This window comes from Eublepharis macularius, chromosome 3 (genome assembly GCF_028583425.1).
Source record: "Eublepharis macularius isolate TG4126 chromosome 3, MPM_Emac_v1.0, whole genome shotgun sequence".
Taxonomy (NCBI): domain Eukaryota; kingdom Metazoa; phylum Chordata; class Lepidosauria; order Squamata; family Eublepharidae; genus Eublepharis; species Eublepharis macularius.
Genome location: NC_072792.1, coordinates 141,959,457 through 141,973,014, shown reverse-complemented (window position 1 = coordinate 141,973,014; position 13,558 = coordinate 141,959,457). Strand labels below are relative to the sequence as shown.

At 40.8% G+C, this 13,558-nt stretch overlaps 1 protein-coding gene across 1 annotated transcript in view; it reads right to left on the bottom strand.

Moving 5' to 3' along the window:
- Positions 1 to 13,558, bottom strand: part of ABI3BP (ABI family member 3 binding protein) — a 249,584-nt gene that overhangs the window by 99,814 nt on the left and 136,212 nt on the right. The window contains exons 13-14 of the mRNA XM_054974771.1: positions 9,591 to 9,662; positions 9,224 to 9,295 (exon numbers count right to left, since the gene is read on the bottom strand). Coding sequence (XP_054830746.1) covers positions 9,224 to 9,295; positions 9,591 to 9,662 — 144 coding nt within the window. The remainder of the gene's footprint in view (positions 1 to 9,223; positions 9,296 to 9,590; positions 9,663 to 13,558) is intronic.

The window sequence follows — 13,558 nt, the reverse complement described above, 5'->3', positions numbered from 1 at the left end:
TTGGAGGATGGACTCAATGGCATTATACTGTAATGAGGTCCCTCCCTTCTCCAATCTCTGCTTTCCCCAGGCTGCACCCCCAAATCTCCAGGGATTTCCCAAGCAGGAGTTGGCAAGCCTACTCCTCATAACTATCTGCTTGACACCACATCTTTCACCTCTAAGGTTAAAACTTTTCTCTAAGCCAATTTATTTATGGAGGTCGGATTCTGATTTAGTTGATGTTGGGTTGTTCTTTTTGTTTGGGATTTTTAAAAAACTACAGTTGCATTATAATTTTTAGAACATTTCTGTTGCTCAAACTGGAATTTGATAGTGAACTTTTAGTTACCTTTTTAAATGGGATTCAGGCCACATTATTGTCTCCTGCTAGCTATCTTATGGTGCTGTTTTATTATACTATTTTTGTTAATTCTATTTTATTTCATTGTAATTAATTAATTATCTACTACCAGACATATTTCCTGTCTCCAGTACATCACCCTGATACTCTTCTGTTACTTTATGATGGCCCATACTCTGGTCCTTGCACCATGGGATCTTGTATCCTAATTTGGCACCAGATTTGGATAGTATGAGTACATAGCTTATTTGCATCCGGGTAAACATAGGTGCATAAGAAGGATATCTCAAATCCTCTTCCCTCTGTCCCATTCTGCTCCCCTTCTCAAATTGACCCTCCATGTCTTCATCTGTTCTCCTTTTTGTTTCTGCCATATCACCAGCTTGCCTTACAAACAACTAACCTTCCACATAGCATCCTCATCTTTTAAAGTATTCCTTCTCCCCTCCCCGCCAATCCCACTTATTTCCACTTATCCCACCACACATTTTAGTCCTGTTTTGGGGCAACCCATCACCTATCTTGTGGTATTTTGCTCTCCTTATGAAATGTGTTATATTGCCTTCCTGCATTTCTTAGATTTTCCTGCCACCAGCCTTAAGTTCTTTCTCAGTTTGACCTGCAGTATATGAAGGCTTAGTTGTATTTGGTAGATTGACAGAATGGTCAATGTGTGGGGACAGCTGTGAGGTTAAAGGAGACTCTTTATTTTAGATAAAACAGATATTTTACTTCCACAAAAATATAATTTATTTATAAATACATATGCATAATAGTTTCAGAGTAGTTCATATGTGTAATAGTTTCAAGGTAGGTACAGATCTCCAAACATTTCTAAATGGATTCTGTCACAAAGGCTTATTTTGCCCCAGTTGCTGCTTAGGCTAATAATATCCTGAAAGAAAAGAACACACAGACTTCCCTCAGATTGCAGCACTTCATTCCTTCTCCATCTTTCCTCAGAACAGCTCTCTACAACACTTGAACAATGTACATTGAACTCTTTCCCTCAGAACAACACTGACTAAACTGCAGATTAACTCCAACAGATTAACATAGCTTCTCGTCTGGAATCAGAAAAAAGGGAAAAAAGTACTCTGGCTATTGACACAATACTGATATATTTGTGACACATTGAAACTTTTTTTTTTAAATCTAAGGATGGACACTAAGATAGGCCCATGTTTGATAGGTCAACACCAAAACCTTTGATTTAGCCTAGAAGGCAAAAGCATGGCCTGTAAATAGGGAAGAACAAAACACCTATGTCATATCAAACACTCAATTCAAGCAAGCAGTCTGATCTTTGATACCAAATCTTAAAATCCTGATTCCAGAGCTCTCAGTTCTACCTATAACTGTTCATGGCCATGTTCACAACAGTGTTGTTAACGGAACTTCCATTTCATTCAAAGCTTAGTGCTGTGGGTTTTTTTTGGTGCATTTATTTAAGAAGATATATGCTGCTAAATCCAAAAAGTAGAGCCTTCAGTTAACCACAAATTGTCTAAATGGACTCACTGCTTTGTGTTGAAATCAAGATAAAAAGGATACTGAGGTATACATACCCATATTAGGGTTGCCAGGTGTCCAGTTTTCACCTGGACAATCCGGTATTTTGAGGAACTGTCCAGGGAAAATGATCCCCCCCAAAATCAAACACTTGTCCCCTCTCCTTTCCCCCTCCCCTTCTGCAGCTGGTAGGCCTCTTCTATTTGCTCTCCTTCTTTCCTGAAAGTCCTATGCCAGGTGTCTCCATTCCCCTATGTCATTTTAAAGCCCTCCCTTACAACCATGTTCTTCCCTGTCCTTGATAGGCGGAGTCCATTGCATCCAAGCAGGCAATCTTCAAGAAAACATAGGCCATGGTCCCAGAATCCAAATAGTACCTGCTGACACAATGAACGCAGCTACTGGTTCACCATATTCTTCTGTTCCCACTGTTCCCCTCTTCCTCTAAGTGGCAGGATTGAAGAGAATATCACATGTGCCCCTTTCTTTTCAGTTGTCTCAGTGGTGTTCATGGCTGTGTCATTTGTTCCCATGTGGACCATCACAAATGGGTAATGGTTTGTTGGTTTGACTAGCTTGGCCATCTGGTCTGTGATATCCTTCATCTTCATTCCTGGCAAGCAACACACCTCTCAGGTCATTGGGTTAGGCCTGGAAACATGATGTTCCATACCCCTTAGCAGAGAGTCACCAACCACTAAGATTTCCTTTTTCCTTCTAATGTTAATTGCTTGTAGCTCCATGGCACATCTACTTGTTCTTTTCAGTCCTTGTTCTACATCTGTCAGTGATTCTGTCACATCAGCAAGGGCCTGGAATGGACTGAATGCAGTAGCATTGAGTGCCGTCTTGCTCTATAACTTTTGGCTTGTGCTGTTGATCTTTGAGGAGGATCATTAGGAAGATATTCTGTTTATTGTCCCTTCCACCACTCTCCCCACCCCTTTACAGGGCCTGGAGACTTTTTGTTGATGAAATCCTTTCCTTCTTTGATCTCTTGAAGGGTACTAACCTGTTCCTCCAGGCTGTTCTCTTTTTCTTCCAGTAACACTATCAGCTAGCACTTATGACAAATGAAGTCCACCCCTGGCAGGTAACTGGAAATGGCCCTTCAGTAGCCATCATCTTCTTCCAAAAAAGAAGTCTGCGTATGACTCCATACAAAATAGATTTTCTCTCTAGAATCTACTTTTTGTGAGAAACCCTGGCCCGAAAAACCCTGGCCTTACAAACAACTAACCTTCCACATAGCATCCTCATCTTTTAAAGTATTCCTTCTCCCCTCCCCGCCAATCCCACTTATTTCCACTTATCCCACCACACATTTTAGTCCTGTTTTGGGGCAACCCATCACCTATCTTGTGGTATTTTGCTCTCCTTATGAAATGTGTTATATTGCCTTCCTGCATTTCTTAGATTTTCCTGCCACCAGCCTTAAGTTCTTTCTCAGTTTGACCTGCAGTATATGAAGGCTTAGTTGTATTTGGTAGATTGACAGAATGGTCAATGTGTGGGGACAGCTGTGAGGTTAAAGGAGACTCTTTATTTTAGATAAAACAGATATTTTACTTCCACAAAAATATAATTTATTTATAAATACATATGCATAATAGTTTCAGAGTAGTTCATATGTGTAATAGTTTCAAGGTAGGTACAGATCTCCCTTGCAAAACCTGATCTACTATCTCCTTAGAGCAAAAGTAGTAACATAACAAAGGAAGTCTATATATAAAAAAGCGGGGGAACCTTACGGAGTCCCCAGGCTCGATTCCCAGGCCAAGAGCCCTTTTGGCACTCATCCTTTGGTGAGGAAGAGGCTTTAAAATTTCAATAGCACACACCTCCTGTCTCATTCTGGCCAAGGGTGTGTTAGCAACCACTCCCAAGTTGACAGGCTCTCTACACTACACACAGGGACAGATGAGGAGAAAACCTCTCCCTTGCAAGCTAAGCTCACCACTCACTCTCAGGCCAAAAGCATCAGCTTCCTCTCCCAGCTCAGCTGAAACAGCTCTGCCTCTGGTGAGGAGAAAGCCTTTAAATTTCAAGAACCCATGCATCCTGCCTGACAATGGCCAAGGATGTGGTAGCATTCACTCCCAAGCAGACAGGCCCTCCTCAATTAGCCACACTACACACAGGGAGAGACAAGGAGAAAACCTCTCCCTTACATGCTAAGCTCACCACTCACTCTCAGGCCAAAAGCACCAGCTTCCTCTCAATCCTTGTTCTGTCTGTCTGTCTCTTTCTCATACATGTGTGGCAAAAAAGAATAGATGAGAACAAGCAAATAAAGTTTTTCGTTTCTGTAGAAATATATCCCATCCTCTCTTTCTACAATCATTGAAACAAGAGGGCAGTTTTACTTTCTTCCTCCTCACTACAGCACCCCGCCTCCCTTGGTTAATCAACTTTCCTGGGAGCACAAGGAACTTCTGGTGGGAAAGGAATTCAGGGAAGATCCACAAATGCAAGTGCCTTCTGATGATGCATTGCTGGATATAACCCAATGAATTAGATAATGATCATGTCCTGATTTCTACAAACGATGCCTGTTTGTAAAAATCTTAATAAAATGTATTTCGAAGGTTGTTGTGGGTTTTCCGGGCTGTATTGCCGTGGTCTTGGCATTGCAGTTCCTGACGTTTCGCCAGCAGCTGTGGCTGGCATCTTCAGAGGTGTAGCACCAAAAGACAGAGATCTCTCAGTGTCACACTGAGAGATCTCTGTGACACTGAGAGATCTCTGTCTTTTGGTGCTACACCTCTGAAGATGCCAGCCACAGCTGCTGGCGAAACGTCAGGAACTGCAATGCCAAGACCACGGCAATACAGCCCGGAAAACCCACAACAACCTTCGTTCTCCGGCCGTGAAAGCCTTCGACAAAATGTATTTCAGTAATAATATATTGTTATTTTAAAGCCACACATACTTCTTATGTTCTAGAGGATCTTGGTTCCTTGGAATCCTATCAGGAGGCAAGTTTTCTTGTGAGGCATCCGGCCTTTTATAACTGATTTCACTTTAAATTCAGAATATATTATTCTCTACAAAACGAAATAGCAAATTCCAGCATATAAAACTGAATCAAAGGGCAACAAGCCACTGGAAATAATAGGCTGTTAGTCTGTGGTCATTTTCAGACTTTACCCTTTTGTATTTCATGCATAGCCAAAAGAAGATTTAGACCATGCCTACTAAGATCCCCAAAAGGATTTTTGCTACCTCATAATCTCAGCATATTTTATGAGGCAGCATAGAAAGGATTTAACTACTTAAATAACTCCAGTTTACAGTATTGATTGAGATATTACACAAATGCCCTCCATTCCTCTAAATTCAGACTAAATTGGCAATTTCTACCAATTCTCCTTCCTGCTGCAGACCCCTCTCCTATCTTTTTCTACATCTCCTGTACCTCAGAATCAGTATTTTGTGGAGATCAGTGAGCTGCATTGGGAGTTAGAAGACAGGAAACTTCCATTCCACCATTGGAAAATGTAGTCGATCCAACACTCAGTATTTACAGTACTTAATCTGGTTTCCTGTGTTCTATCCAAACCCAGTATTTTCTCCCATGCAAATGTTAGTACCAATTAGCAATTTCTTTGTCATCTAGCCAGAAAAAGGACATTGATTTGACATTGTCCCTTTCACCTTGCTACAGGGAGGGGTTGTGACTCAGAGGCAGAGAATCTGTTTATCATGCAGAAGTTCCCAAGTTCAGTTCCTGCATCTCTAAATCAGCTAGTAGGTGTTTGAAAGACCTAAGACCCTGGATAGCTGTTGCCAGTTGAAGTAGACAATACTTGATAGACCAATAGTCTGAATTGGTAGGAGGTAACTTCATGTATGTCATGTGTGCAATTTAAAAATACCAAGCTCAGAGCAGCTATAAACAAATAATATCCTATTTTTATTAGGCTCCCTCTTGGATATTAGGAGGGGACGTCTTGAAAAACCAACAAAATGCAATCACCTGAAGTAAATTGGATGGGATATTTAAGGTATTTTTTAAAAAAGAAAATAGAACATTGTTCACAGAGACCAGACAATGATATAGAAAATCAGAACCATGCTTAGCGCTGGAGCTGCACAATAAGTGTGTTCCTCATGTGTCCTGGCACAGATGAATAAATAGGAAATTTCCTGTAGTCCTTAAGGAAAGTAAAGGGAAAGTAACACATTTTGACAAGAGATTATGAGATAAAAATGTGGTCCTGATCTGAATTTTGTGGCACAATAAGCCAAACAAAATATTATGAAATATTATTACCAGCTTTAGGAATAACCAGTTTCGGGTGTGAGTACTCAGAACCCAGTTCAGGAACAGCCTATTATATTCTATTAGAAAGAAGTAATCTGTGGCTGTGGCACATACACTGAATTTTTCTCTATTTATAGAAAAATGGGAAGTTCCTGCATGATGTTAGGCCATGTCTCCAAGTATGCAGGGGTAGACATTGGGACTCTTCAGCCATTGTTACTGAATATACTATGTTTTTCTCTCATGACTAAAATGGTAGCATCAAAAGGACAAATAGCTGGTGAGGCATATAACAAATTGTGGTTGATTAGGATTCCTTCCGCACACATTCCCACAACAAATTGGAGTTGCAGAAAGATCATACAACACCTCTTGGAAAAGTCTACCTTTTAACACTGTATCACCATGCAGCCTGAAAAGTCTATTCCCTTTAAAATAAAAATAGTCACAATCTCTTCTACTTTTCCAATAACAGACTGGTGCCATTGTTCAGCATGTGTTCGCTCTCCAACAGGGACACTCTAGGACAGGATGTGTGTGCATACACACATAAAATCTAAGAAATCTAGATCCAGTTTACCGGGATCCCAAAAAAATCTGGGATTCCTGAAATCTAGGAAAGATTCTCTGATCCAGTTTGGCAAGATCAGAGAACCCCAGATTCCCATGATTCTCTAGGGGAAAAAAACTATGCATGGGCTATTGGGGGGCATGTGTGGTTTTCAACCAAACCTCATTAAATTTTCAGGGAACCCCATTTCTGGCTGTCCACTAAAGACCCCCCACCCCAAGTTTCAGAATATTGGATCCCAGGGTGCTCTCAGCCACTTTCTATTGTTTCCTATGGAGAAAACATTTCCAAGGAAGCTTTCAGGCAGAAACACACCAGGGCAAGGCTGCCACTGGTCAGAAATATACTCCCAAATATATGCTCAACTGAGAGAAAGCTCAACAGAACCAAACTGAACTCTCCCCAAAAGCCAACTCCCCTCGAAGAAGGTGCACAGACATTCTTTATTGTTTCCTATAGTGGAAAAGTTTCCATGCTTGCTCCAAAGCAGAAACATGCAGGGTCAAGACAGTCACTGGCCAGAGGCAAACTTCCAAATGCAAACTCAACCCAGAGAAAGCCCAACAGAACCAAAGTGAAGCAAGGGTATGGAATTCCCCCAGAACCAAATTGAAGCAAGAAGAACCAAAGTGAATCAAGGGGACAACATCAAACCAGAGAATCACATCATGAGATGAGAAATCATGAGATTTCCACCCAAACCAAACTGAAACAAGAGACACTGTTGCAATTTAGCCCAACTGAACCAGTGTCACTCACAGAAGCCAGGCAGATAAGGAGAGCTCCTGCACTGATTGGCCATTCACTTCCCCGTCCCTACTTCACTCCCCTCCCTCCTCCCCCTCCCCACTTAGAAAAATGCAGGAGAAGATGAAAACAGCAAGCCAAGAGGTTAAAGCCGCATTTTCCAGATTAACTTGGATTTATCCAAGGGTTCCCAGATTGGGTCCAGGATTCTCTAATTTGATCCAGGAAAACTGGATTTAGCTGGATTGGCATAAATCTGGTTTTCCTCCCCAGTTCCTGGACCCAGATTGTACACCTCTAACCCTTACAACAACATAGCTGTTTTTGACACGTAAGCAGATATAGGTACAAACCCTTCCAACATTATTGTTTTCAATCCTGTGACTGATCAGAACTACTGTGAATTAGAAAAGTAACTTTAGAAGTAATCCACAAAATAGGTCGATTGGAGAATTAGTTTACTGCTCCATACACTGAACACTATCCACAAAATATATTAATTTATCTGAACCTGGAAAAAATAATTTCCTTGCAAACATGGCAGATTTGTCAAAGTGATTCACTGCCAACAAGTATACAACAAAATTGGAAATTATACAACAAAAATTGCATGATTCATGGCTGAAAGATGTAGAATACGAATCTATTTACTTAGATTCAGAGCTATCAAAATATATAACAATCATTCTAACAAAGATGTCTTTTTAGAAACGTTAAACTTGCTGTGAATTGGCCGCCCACAGTGTTTCTAAATAAAAAGCAATGATTCCCTCTGGTATCATTGAAATGCTTTTAAAAATGCAAAGAAAACACTGTAGAGGAAAATGACAGAGAAAGATGATAAAACTTTCCAAGAAAATGTATCTAAAATTGTAGCAAATATTAGGTAAGTGATATCTGGTAGATTTGCTTCTGGATATCTTAAAGGTATTTGTGAGTCTCAAATCAAATAGGGAAGTTTGAGAAAATTGAGATCAAGTGATGAATTCTGATGGGGACATTTTTGGGTGCAGGATCTTGATGCTGAACAGTGTCATGACATGGCTTGTTGCCCACCCCTCACAAAACCATGCCTATGTCTGCATCTATATCTGAACCCTGCAACTAAAGAAAGCACAACCAGTTGTGCAGTCTGTTAGAAAATGGCTTCCTCTTTCTCAAATAATTTTATCCAATTCATTCATTGTTCAAAGAATCTTTTTTTAAAGATGTGTTGGACTTGATTGATTATTAGAATTATTATTAGAGTTAGATATATTTCCCCACCTTCTCCTTTTCAAATTCTGCCCCCCCCAATTATTCACCTTTATTGGGCTCCAGGCCCTTTAACCATTTAACATTTTCTTACAATGTTTCCTATATAGCCTCTAAGGACACAATGCACCTCCTTCTCTCTTACTTCTCACATCTCATTATCCTTTGGTTATCTGAACTTAATAGAACATTTGACCATTCAACAACCCACTTTCCTTCTCTGTCTGCCTAATGAGTTGGGTGTGGGTAACTCACTTTCCCTGCAGCAGGGAACATCATTTTTAAAACTTGCATGGGCCCAATTTGACTTAGGACCCATGGGGGGAAGGGGTCCTGCTTGAGAAAATGGTGCATGGGGAGGAACAGGAGGCTCTTCTCCCCCAGTCCCATTGTCTTGAGCTAATGTTGGTCAATAAATGGCCCAGATTTATACCCAAACCTTGTGTCTGTCTCTTCATTCCGAATGGGGAGGGGGGGCAATATCTGTCCGACTCCTGAAGCATGCAGCTGTATGAAAAAAAATAATTACCCGACTTTGTCTGTGTGGTTTTTGGAGAAGTTGTTTGTGGTTGTGAAGAAACTGGCTGCGTTTCTTGTAAAGCTACAGTAAAAGAAAGTGCCATGTGTTTAAATAATAATTGGTACAGAATGTATCACACAAGAAGTGTATTTCTAAGGCTAATATGGTAGAGTAACTGGGCCTTCTGAGACATCATTTTGCACAAGATAGAAAGAAATATAAATTAATTGCAACATAAATTTCCTTAATCATATGAAGAACTAGAACTGAAACAGTTATTATACTATGTATCTATTGTGTGCTTGTGAGCATGCTTTAACCTTTTTAAAGAAAACTTGTAAAGTAAAAATTAAAGGACACACATGATTGCCATTACCTAATGTTTCCCTGGGCGTTTGGACTGTGGGAGGTATTTTTATTTTAGGAAATTCTGGAAACTTGTGAGGAGCTAAAGGTTGGAGAAAAGAACAAAAACACACAACAATGAATGCTTCAAATTCTGATCACAATATTGTTTGCAATAAGAAAGAAAGAAAGAAAGAAAGAAAGAAAGAAAGAAAGAAAGAAAGAAAGAAAATCGCATTGGTCTCTTTATTCCAGTGACATACCCTCACTTGATCAAGCTGTGGAGCAAGTAAACTTTCTGCTAGCGTCTCCTCAGTTAACACTTAGCAGGAAGGCACCTGGATTCTACTGAACAGTAATGCAAGGAGGATAGTTGAGAACACATGGTACTGGCTAAAGAATCCAGGACTTTTCAGAGTCTAACACATACAGATACAAGTCTGTTTTTGCATAGAACATGCTACTTTTAAAGCCAAAAACACAATGAGTGGATCCAGAAGATTTCTGCATACACTAGAGCCCTTATACCTGTGGGAATGTACTGAGACTGCGCTAGCTGCTTATGCTAACTTGTGCTTGTGCTGCTAAGTTAACTGCATTATTAACACCCTGATTTTCTTCAGAGGGAAAATAAAGAATTCACATTTGTGTGTTAATAGGTACTTACTATTATTTCATTGCCATTTCCCTCTCAATAATACATTATTCCATTTGAAGAACACAATCTTATATATGTGGTTATATTCAAGCTGAATTTTACATATAAAGTCTGTTGCATTAATACTGAGACTAAACCTAAAAAAGCTTAACTGATGTCTCTTGAACTAATATGCAGCTTTTTTGAGCTATATTTTACTACAGCTGTTCCTTTTCACCTGAGTTTTATAAGTACTTCAGGTATGAAGCACATAGCTTTATGCTTTAGTACATTATAAAGTGTATGATATCATCATGTATATTATGTTGTGTGTGGACAGTTTACTCTCAAATAGGAAGGGTGAACTTGAGTGCTGTGAATCCTAGCAAGGTGCAGGAAAGTTATAAAAAATCACAACTTTGCATATCTCGCAGAATTTACATTGGGGAACAAAACAAGGCCTGTTTTGAGTGAATTTCATTCCAATGCTTTCCATCCTAGATAAATGGGCCACATGCAGCCCAATCTTATGCATGTTTACTCAGAACCAAGTACTACTCAATTTAACTGGATTTACTGCCAAGAAAGTGCATAGGATTGCAACTTTAATTTTTCTTCAGTGGTTTGGCAGAGAAGGGGAACTGTTTTGCCCATGCCTTGGCATGAGCCTCATCTTCTTTTGATTGCACAGACATTAATACATGCTGCATTTATCTAGCAGGAGACATGGGGGACATCAGTGATGTCATTTCTGGGAAAATCCTGAAAATGAGGTCATGCCTCTCTAGGAATTGCCAGAAACATTTATTTATTTATTTATTTATTTATTTATTTATTTATTTATTTATTTATTTATTTATTTATTTATTTATTTATTTAAAATTTCTATTCTGCCCTCCACGCAAGCAGGCTCAGGGCAGATAACAACATATTAAAATACAATAGAAATTCATCTACATTAAAATATTATTAAAACAGGAGTGTAATTTCTATTAATACACATTTAAAACAGGATGGTGGACAGCCTTCACAGGGAGGGTTAAGATTTTATACATCCTTTTTTTCAGGCTGACAGAGGCCCAGCCTCAGCCATATGCCTGGTGGAACAACTCTGTCTTGCAGGCCCGGTGGAAGGATAGTAGGTCCTGCCAGGCCGTGATCTCAGCAGACAGAGTGTTCCACCAGGTGGGAGCCAGGGCCGAAAAGGCCCTGGCTCTAGTCGAGGCTAGGCGGGCCTCCTTGGGGCCAGGGACCACCAATAGCTGTTTGTTCCCTGATCAGAGTGTCCTCCGGGGAATATATGGGGAGAGACGGTCCCATAAATACGCTGGTCCCAGACTGCACAGGGCCTTATAGGTCAATACTAGAACCTTGAATCTGATCTGGTACTCCACTGGCAACCAATGCAGCTCGCATAAGATCAGTGTTATATGCACCTTATTTGGTACTCTCGTAATAACACGCGCTGTACCAGCTGTAATCTCTGGGTCAGGCTCAAGGGCAGCCCCGCGCAGAGTGAGTTACAGTAATCTATCTTAGAGATGACTGTTGCTTGGATCACTGTAGTTAAGTCACGGGTTGACAGGTAAGGGACATGTTGCCTGGTCTGCCGCAGATAGAAAAAAGAGGACCTGACAACCGCTGTGACCTGTGCCTCCATTTTCAGGGAGGCATCTAAGATCACCCCCAGGCTCTTAACCCTCGGAACTGGCACTAATGGTGCCCCATCGAGGGCCGGGAGCTGGAGTCATGAACCTAATCCCCCGTGGCTCAAGTACAGGACTTCCATCTTTGTCAGGTTCAGTTTCAGCCAACTCTGCTTCAACCAACCAGTCATGGCTGCAAAAGCATGTTCCCGGTCATCTGGGGCTGAGCCGGGCAGTCCGACCATTATCAGATACAACTGGGTGTCATCTGCATATTGATGACACCCAAGTCTGAAACTTTGCATCAACTGGGCAAAGGGGTGCATATAGATGTTAAACAACAACAGGGAGAGTGTTGCTCCGTGTGGGACCCCGCACACCAAAGGGTGGCAGGATTACAATTCTTTCCAAGCGCCACCCTCTGTCCCCGACTGTGGAGAAAAGAGACAAGGCAGTCCCTCGTATCTTGACATCAGCAAGGCGGGTCAAAAGATTGTAATTGACTGTATCGAATGCTGCCGACAGATCCAATAATATCAGCAGCACCAAGCCGCTTTGATCCAGATGTCTACGAAGATTGTCTGTGAGGGTGACCAGCAATGTCTCTGTCCCATATCCTGGATGGAACCCTGATTGGAAGGGGTCTAGGGCTGTGACATCCTTCAGGAAGCCCTGCAGCTGTTCCACCACAGCCTGCTCAATCACCTTTCCCAGAAACTGGAGGTTCGAAACCGGGCGGTAATTGACCAGGTTGGTGGGGTCCAGCGATGGTTTCTTTAAAAGAGGCCTCACCACAGCTTCCTTTAATGGCCCAGGAAAAAACCTGGAGCCTAAGGATAGGTTAACAATGGCCTCCAATGAGGACCGCAGCCCTTCGGCAGTGGCCTTTACCAGTCACGAAGGGCATGGGTCCAAGGGATATGTGGTGGGCCTAACTGATCACAGGGTCCTGTCAGTCTCCTCCTCAAAGAGGTTTATCTACAATGCTATGATACTTTCCCCAGGTTTCCCCTGGAAGTGGTGTCATTCCATAGGCCCAGTGGCCATTTTAATTTCATTTTTCTCCTTCTGCCATTCAGTTTGGCAGAAGGAAATGGGAGCTGGAGGTGGGGGATGGCACAGTAGTTTTATTTTGCTTTCCATTGGACTATGGCCATCCTTCTTTGTAATTACACTGATGCTAAAATTCCTTAGTAAAAATGGCTATATAAGGAAACAAACCTTTGCATAATGTTTGTTTATAGAATTATCAAAATGCGCTGTCATAACAGCCATAAGGAATAGCTTAAGGAAATAAGAAAACAAAGGAATATAGGATCTGCAGTTTCTATTAATGTATAAAGCCTGAAAATTCACTTTAACAGCATCCCTACAAATGTACTTTTCCTATGTTCATTTCCTGTGTAGGAAATTAAGGATATGTATTGGTGTAATGAAAGAAAAGATGAAATTGCACAATTATAAAATATAAAGGATTTTGTAATAATATATTTTGTTATTAAAATGATATAAAAAGTAACATGATTAAATGAATTTTGTTTGCTATTTGTGAAACAGTTCATTCATAAATAGTGCAGTCCTAAGAACACATTACTAGGGGTAAGCCTCACCGAACAGACCTGAGTAGGAATCTGACTAGATCTGCTTAGGGTTGCTCTTAAAAACTTGCAAGTAAAACACCGCAGGATCTCTTGTTTAATATTAAAGGGTAAACTG